This window comes from Octopus bimaculoides, chromosome 2 (genome assembly GCF_001194135.2).
Source record: "Octopus bimaculoides isolate UCB-OBI-ISO-001 chromosome 2, ASM119413v2, whole genome shotgun sequence".
NCBI classification, from domain to species: Eukaryota; Metazoa; Mollusca; class Cephalopoda; order Octopoda; family Octopodidae; genus Octopus; species Octopus bimaculoides.
Window position 1 is genome coordinate 86,147,387 of NC_068982.1, and position 8,995 is coordinate 86,156,381.

Below are 8,995 nucleotides of genomic sequence, written 5' to 3' on the forward strand. Positions count from 1 at the left end.
ATATATATGTATTTCAGAACAGTCCTTTTTGCAGATGACATTGTGTATTGTTTTAGCAACAGCATCATGTTGCAGTGGGAAGTAGTATCTTGATGACATTTTTGGACAGCAGTTGTGTTGTCTTCCACAGAAGAGTGACAAAATCAATAGTTGTGGTTACATCTTAGGGTTTTAAGGATTTCACTGTTATGTTTGTTCATGAGATATTTTGTAGCTATCTCCTGCTGTCAGTTTGCAAAAGTGTAGCCTTCAAGATGTAACATGATGTAGCTGTCATGAATCCAAGAGAAGCCACACTTCATGCTTTATATTGTTATCCTAGAAAAGGATGATAATATTAGCATGTTTTACAGGAAACATACCTATGCATAACTTTGGTGGTATGTAGACTGTTTCTCTTCAAGGTCTCTGCTGAGATGTGTGAGCCTAGCACTTCTGGGTTCATATTGGATGTCATCAAGGTATGAGCATTTCTTGAAGAGTTCACTGCCAACCCACAGAATTGCCTTTTTGTTTTTTTAGCAGATGCTGTTTGAGTGACATTATTAAGCACTTGAAGGTTGTCTGTACTGATCTTAAACTTCTTATTCCCTCTCTTCTTCTAAGATAGAATTTGTTTCTGTGAAAATTTGCTGTCAATGTCAAGCTCATGCAGGTTTTAATATCTATAGAACAGATTTTCTCTACAGACCCGCCAAGCATCTCAAATTTTGATATGAGTATGGGTACTGCAAATGCATTGTGGGATATTGTCTTATATAGGAATAAAGTTCTTACTGCTATATCTCTTTGATTACTCTTCCCTGGTTCACATTGCCAGTGTATGATATATTCATATAAATACTTACATATCTGTTGTATTTTTGTGGAACAGGGGAGACAGAGAGAGTATTGACACAACTTTGCAGGTTAACTATTAGTTTTTCTTTTAGAAAAATGATATCTTTCATCACAGGCTTTTAAAATAAAATGAAAAATTTATTGTAGATCTATTGATTTCAAGACTAAATTCATTGTAAATATTTATTTACATTTTAAACAGATTTATGAAGAGGAGTAAAACTATGAAAATGAGAACTAGGTTTTTTTTAATTACTCATATATCTACTTTTTATATTTCCACATTTCAGTGTGTTTGCTGAGTAGTTTTTCTAAAGATACATACTTCAATTTTTAGCTTGTAACTGAAGATGACTTTCTATTAAAGTAAACTTCAGTATATAACAATGCAAAAGGGGAAACAATTGAGATTAACAATTAAAATTTAGATATAAAAAAGATGGAGGAAGAAAATACTACTAACCCAAAATTGGCATATTGATCAACAAATACACCAAGTTCCATTAGGAAAGCATCAGAGATACTTGGCAAAACCATACTGTCTGAGGGAGCAGGAGGTTGCAAAAATGTATTTGTCAAACTAAATGCATTAGCTTTTGAGGTATCATTACAATCAGAAGCATTTTCTGCTAATTCTGTTAGTTCTGGCATTTTCATGTGTTTCATTTGTTCACGTTTTCTGGCAAGATTATTCTGAGGAAAAAACAAAATAGAAAAAAAATATTAATAATTTAGAAAAATTGATAAATTCTTATATGAACCAACTACAAACTTTTACTGTAACAAAGATACATTTCTCCTAAATGAATCAACCTATAAAAATACTTAATGAACTTAAACAGTATTGTTTTCACCAGTCTGGGGTTCTGAAAATGGGTATGGTTATTGCTCAAGCTAATAAATATTATAAATTAACTTAACATTAAAATGGTATCGATGCTTATGTCTAAAATGAAAAGAATCTAAATATTGTATTTTTATTTATCATAAAAGAAAAAAAACATTTTGAGATATCTAATCCCACACCTGTTAAGTAGGTTTGGGATCAGATATCTCAAGAAATCTTTTGAACTCAATGTTATGAAGACAGCTTAAAGAATATTCCCCACCACACACACACACACACACACACATGCAGTTATTGGGTTATTGTTCTGGTGAAGCTTTGAGTCATTGCTGATTGAGCTCTCCTATGGCATGCAAGTAGTTGGTTGAATGTTTAGACATAACATATCTTTTGTTCTGAATATATCATGTTGATACATTGACATACAGCGACAAACCATATGGAGTACACTGTGACAGTTTTATCATGTACATGGTGCATTGGTTTTTTGAAGATACCTCTTTCAAGAGGTCTTTCTTCTAACTTTTTTTTTACCTTAATTTTCAGATAAATAATGCTCTGAGCTGAAACTAAAAATAAAAAAATTTTTTAAAAAAATCATTTTCACTCAGTAAATGGAAAGGCCCACTGTAATTGTTGCCTTAAAAACACAGTGTAATGATACTGGAATAGCTCACTTCCTGAAAGTTTTGAATCCTTAGCTGTCAAAGTTTGAAAGGAGCTGGAATCTGTTGATGGAGATTCAACACCAGCAGCTAAATGTAAAATGCATGCACAGGATCCTAATACCATCAGAACACATAACCTTATACAAAAAGTCCAAGAAATAATCAATGAAAACTCCAGAAAGTCAATCAGAGCCATTGCAAAGGACCTCTAAGTTTCAGAATGCACTATCAGAAGAGTTGTGCATGAGGACATCCAGTACAAGTCACACATGATGTGGAGGGGTCAGTTTATGTTGGATGTGATAAGAGAAATCATTCACTCCATACAAGTGCTTGCTAAACAAGTCAAAATACCTAGAGGCTGGAATCTTTGGTTTTTCAGTCAGGACCAAAAGGTAAAGTGAATGAAAAGCATATGGCTACACAGAGACCCAAATTAGGTTCCAACGGTCATGCACACTAAGTTCTCAGTAACCGTGATGGTTTGGGGAGTTATCAGCAACAGTGGAGATGTCATGCCTCTTCACTGTTTTTCACAGGGTTTAAGAGTCAATACCACTGTCTACACAGAGATGTTGTAGAAATTTGTGAGGCCCTGAATAGACAGAGTACACAATGGAAGACTACATATTTCAATAAGATGCTGTGCTGTCTCATAAAGCAAGGACAACCCAAGCATAGATGCATGCCAAACTCCATGACCATGTTCTTCCAGATACATGGCCTCCTAGTGCACCAAACCTCAATCTACTGGACTATTACATTTGGGCATAGTCAAAACAGAGGTCAATCAACACCTTCATAACACCATACAATCTCTTAAGTCCATCATAATCATCACTGTGTCCAAAATTGATAAAGATCACCTGATTCAGGCATGTCAACACTTCCAACCTTATATTGAAGCAACTATTGATGCTAATGGTGGAATCATTGAATAAGTGTATATGTTTCAAATACAGCATTTCTTTGATGAGCAATGTGTCTTTTTTTTGAATCCATACAAATGACCTCAAAAAGCTGATGTCCTATGTATTCTCTCCACTGTTAAGTCTATCTCTGGTTTGTGGTCACAGCTAAAGTGATTCTAAAGTAAGTAAAGTGGACTTGGTATGTTGTTTCATTCTCTGCACCTATCACTGGCAGTATGCATCCCAACACAGTGCATAGAGATATTCAAGTTATTGGTAATGTTGCTACTATTTTTGTGTATATGTGAAATCATTTATGTTAATCCAAGCTGATGGGGAAAGAGATAGGATCTTAGGGTTGTGTTCTATAGTGTCTTATATATGTATAGTTCTATAGTGTCTTATATATGTATGTTTAGTGTGACAACAATATAGCAGTCTTAATTTTAATATTTTTATATTTAGTTTGTTGTTTGTGAAGGAAGTCTATGTATAAATTACTATGAAATGTAGTAAACTTTGTAGCTTATTAAGGTTTCCTCTGGAGAAATGGGGACTCGAGCAGGGTAGGTATAATCCATTGACTGAATGCCATTGTCATCTCTTTCTGTAGGTTATATGTGGTAGCTGTGAGTATCCTAAGGGCATTTGTGTGTCATATTGCTTTCTTCACTATGTTACATTCTTACTGTTGTGGAGGTGTTTCATTTAACTTCTAATACTTTTGTCTTCTATGCTTGTGTTGCTCGAGCGCAACAGTTGTCTTTGACATTTCTTAGAGTTACTTGTAAGAATAAAGGTAGTGAAATAAGTTATATTTTAAGCCTTTTGTATTAGAACAAAGTTTCTATGGGATTGATATGTGTTGGATTAGTTATATAGTTGTATCTGGATGATTGTGAATGAGATATAGTGAGTATGAGGCTATGCATATATTTTGAGGAGAGGTGGGAAGTTTGTGCAGATATAGGTTGAAAAAAATTAGTGAGAGGATGAATCCTTGTGTTAACCTTGATAGAATCAGTAATTAATCAAAATGTATGTGATTGTAAGCTTGGTTCACAGAATTATGTACACACATACACACTTAATAACTAAAGAGCCAGAAATGCACATCTGAGAATTCATAGAGGGAATCACTGAGCAGATATGGTGTTTTGAAACCTTTTACCATAAGAGAGATTATTTTTCCACAGTAACTTCAGTGAATTTGCCTTTAGAAGTTAAAATATGTCAGAAACATATTTAACTAACCTTAAGTTCATTTATACTTCATCACTGCTCGGCACTGATGCTCCTATATCATTATCATCATCATTTAACAACTGTTTGCCATGCTGGCTTGACAGAAGCTGGCAATCCAGAGGACTACACCGTCCTCTACTGTCTGTTTTGATATGGTTTTTGCAATTGGATGCCTTTCCTAATGCCAACCACTTTACAGATTGGACTGGGTGTTTTTCACATGGCGCCAGCACTAGTGAGGTCTGTTTTGGCATGGTTTTTACAGCTAGATGCCCTTCCTAACACCAGCTACTTTACAGAGTGGACTAGGTGCTTTTCACGTGGCACCAGCACTGGCAAAGTCTGTTTTGGCATGGCTTTTTTTATGGTGGAATATTCTTCCTAATGCCAACCACTTTTCAGTGTGGACTGGATGTTTTTTACATGTCACCAGCACTGGCAAAGTCACCAAGTAACTTGCAAGACAAAGATTCTTTTGAGAGGGGGGTGTACTGTCAACGCAGACTTAGGTTTCTCCTCTGCTGGACTCCTTTTTGGTACCGTCCTGGCACTCTCTGGTACAATGTTGGTGTCAGACAATTCATCGCATCCTGATCTAACATTGTATGTCACCAGACTTCGCTTGTATTTCTCAAGTCTTCCACCCATGCATCCACGTGACCAGTCTATTCCCTCTCACGTCCCACCAGACATTGACAAATGGACTCATGTTCTTTTTTGGGATGATTCTATCAAAGGACCTCTTGTTTCTCCTTATAAAGGACCATTTCGTGTGCTATCACGCAAACCCAAAACTTTTAGTCTCGACATCAATGGTCGAGCAGAGACCATGTCAGTCGACAGACTTAAAAGGGCACATTTTGAGGGGTCCACACCCTTTGATGACACCCCTTTTGATCCTTTACAACCACCTACACACCCACCTCAACATGCACCTTTGACCACATCAATACCTGCACATGCACCATTGATCACACCATCACCTTCGTGACCACTACCTAACACGAACAAACCCTATGTCACTAGGACAGGCTGCACTGTGCATTGGCCCAAAAAACTCACCAGAACTATTTACATCTAACTTTTTTTGTTTTCCTGTGACAGACAATTGTTTTCTCGTGTGCTGAACAATTCCAATGCCTTGCCATTGAACATTGTCAAAAATTTTGTGCATGCTGCTTTTATATTACTTGTAATTATTTTTCTCAACTTATCACATTTTGTTTTATATTTTGTACCATATTTTGTTGTTTGTGATCAGTGGCCACTTTTGTTTTCTTGTGCCTGCTCCAGTCATTCTAATTTCGCACTAGTGTTCTCATGGGGAGCTCTTGTAGTGTGGCACAAGTAGCCAGCCCCATTGTGTACGAGATCTTGCTGGCAGCCATTATCTTGTCCGAAACAAGAGCGAGATCTCGCATACAACTATTGCCATGCGCGACACCACAACGAGGCTCTCGTCAACAATGGCTATTTAAGCAGGTACGAAAGATGTTCAACCTCTTAGTCTTCTCCAACTCGCTTACACTGAGGGACACTACGAAACAGGCAGCTACAGCAGACTCTAACCCACTTTAATGACATATGCTATTCTCCAGAGGTAATGTACCTCACGTGAGTGAAGATACCACAATCCATGCACTGCCATGAGGATGGACACCTAGAACGGGACACAATAAATGATTATTAAATTGCATCTGCTCGTGAGCTTCTTCTTTCACCATCCAGATCCCCAAGACAAAAAATAATTATAATGGCAGAAGGTGATACTCTACCGGTATCATGAACCTTTCCTTTCCCTTATAGACTTACTAGCAGAATGTTACAGTTCAAAATGTCTCACTGAGCGAAAGACATGCATTTTGGATTCTTTGGCTGAGTTAGTTAAGTTTTTGCATCTTTACTGGCATATCTTGATTAGATATGCTATTTCTTTAAGGTTAACCAGAAGTATAGTAATTACACACACACACACGGTTAGTACTCTAGATACAGTCATAAAAATGCAGTGCTAAATGAACTTCTTCCATCAAAATCATAACTATTGTTAACATGTGAATTTAAATTAGTACAATGTACAGTGCTTCTGCTAATTGCTTTAGGTGCCTATGTAATCATGAGGAGATAGGCACCCTCTTAGACCTCCCGCCCTTTGACTTAATGGAACATTGAAGATGTGACAGTTGAAGGGAAAGGGGACTGCATCAGCACTTGGTTGGTACTCCTTTTCAAGTGAGTTAGACTGGAATACTGTGAATGGAACACTTTGTTCAAGGACATAATTAAATTCACAGATTGTGAGTTTGATTTCTGGACTGGAATCAAATTTACAACCTTAAAATTATGAACCCAACACTTTAACAACTAGGCCAAGCACCTTCAGTAGCAGAGTCATTTAGGCTATTTTAAACAGCGACCGAAAGAGGACTGAAAATGTCATGGGGAGGGAAGTATTCAAAGTTTCTGACAGAGTCCTTCTTCATATTAAAGATGACAGAAGGACAAAAAAAAAAAAAAAAAAAAAAAAAAAAAAAAAAAAGAGATAAAACGACTGTAAAATTTTACACTTTTAATTTTTAAGAAATTGACTGCAACATTTTAACATTCATACAAGTGCAAATGAAGGTGATAAACTTTGACAAACAAGTGATCGTACCAAAGAATTGTTTTCACAACCTCAAATGCTAAATATCTTTAGATAATATTACTCATCACTTCACACATAGTGATAAAAAATTAGGAAGAAATTAGGAAACGAGTTTAATTAAAATTATTTAACAGATCAAACTAATTTTAATCACAAGTTCATAGCCTATCATCATCACACTCGTCATCATTATTTAATATTCATCTTCCATGCTGGTATGGATTGGATGGTTTAACAGGATAAAAAAAATAATAAATAAATGCAAGAACTGTATCAAACACCAAGATCTGTTTTGGAATGGTTTCTCTGTTTGGATGCCCTTCCTAATACCAAACCTCTTTACAGAATGTACTGGATATTTTTTCATGACACTAGCACTAGTTACCAAGTAACAACCAAAACACAAAAAAGACCCTTATATCGAAGATGGGTAAATAAGGGAAATGTGAAAATGGATATACAACTTGAGATGAAATGAACTGGTAAATGACGATTTATTCTGTTATAAAATAGAATGATTGCCATACATGAAATAAAATAAATGTAACAGGTTACAACAAAGATGTGTGAGAGATTTTGTGGTTTGGCTGGAGTGTTGATCTTGTAGACATAGTTGACATACTGTTTGGTGGCGTATAGAGGCAGCCGTTATTCTGTTGGTTGCGTGATGTTCATACAGCAATGATGTAGGCAGACATCTGGTAGTGAAGATGAAAGCAGAGACTGGCTGGTGTCAGATACATCATTGCCGGAGATGAGTTGCATGTAGTTAGTGGTGTGTGCCAAAGGCCTAGAGCAGTTGAGAACTACTGTTCTTATAGAGATCAGTAAGCTCCTAGAGCTGGTGATTAATTTCCTGCATAAGGATAAATGAACTGTTGTGCCAACATGATTGGATGGCTGGAAACCAACCAATACAAACAACAAATTCAGCTAATCACAACGTCATGTGACATACTGGAATGAAAAGGTATGTGGAGCCGATATCTGGGTATTTAAGCCTAGACAACCCATAACGAAAACATCTTATACATAATGACAGTGTAAATCACTTCTGCTACACCCTCAAGTTAGTGGGGATGTAGTAGAGAATGAGGTGGGTTTATGTCAATTGTTGAGAAGCTAAGGTATGATAGAGGAACAAATACAAATGTCTTATAGAAGAGATACATAGATACCCAGCATTATTATGTAAAGGTGGGTGGAAATAGCAGGAAGGAAGATAATTATGGTGGTGACAAGGAGCCACAGCATATTCTCAAAGCACAAAAAGGTGAGTATAAGAGAGAATAGGAACAAAATTTAGGAAGGGTGGGTGGATAAGTTCATTGGGTTGTAAGAGGAAAATGACTGATAGAAATGGGTGTAGAGGTGAATGTAGTAAATGAAACAAGTATGGAAGTCTGGTCACTGGTAAATATCAATATAGCAGGGAAAGGTACAAGAAAAGAAGAAACTTGTGAAGGAGGAGGTCATAAGTGGCAGTACAGGAAAGGAGGAGAGCAGCAGTATAACAAATTTGTAGGTAAATTGGAAAATATGTTGATGATGTGTGGGATAGGAGAAAGGGAGAAGAGCCATGTATATGACAGAGATGAATGTCAGAAGTATGTAGGAGTGGCTATAGTGAGTGGAGGGTAAAAATGGAGGGAGTCAACAGCAGATATGCTAGGGTGATGAGAATGGTAGCAGATGAGGTTGTTAAAGATAAGGTAATGTATCTCAGGGAGGCAAAATATGAGTAATTGTTGAAAAAAAAATTTGAAGGGATGATATTGTGGGAAAGCTTTTAAAAGAAGTTCAGGAGTGTGTGTGTGTGTGTGTGTGTGTGTGTGTG

The 8,995-nt window shown here is 36.5% G+C and overlaps 1 protein-coding gene across 1 annotated transcript in view; it reads right to left on the reverse strand.

Moving 5' to 3' along the window:
* The window catches only part of LOC106874321 (uncharacterized), a 466,970-nt gene that overhangs the window by 276,492 nt on the left and 181,483 nt on the right, over positions 1-8,995 (reverse strand). The window contains exon 11 of the mRNA XM_052965857.1: positions 1,304-1,533. Coding sequence (XP_052821817.1) covers positions 1,304-1,533 — 230 coding nt within the window. The remainder of the gene's footprint in view (positions 1-1,303; positions 1,534-8,995) is intronic.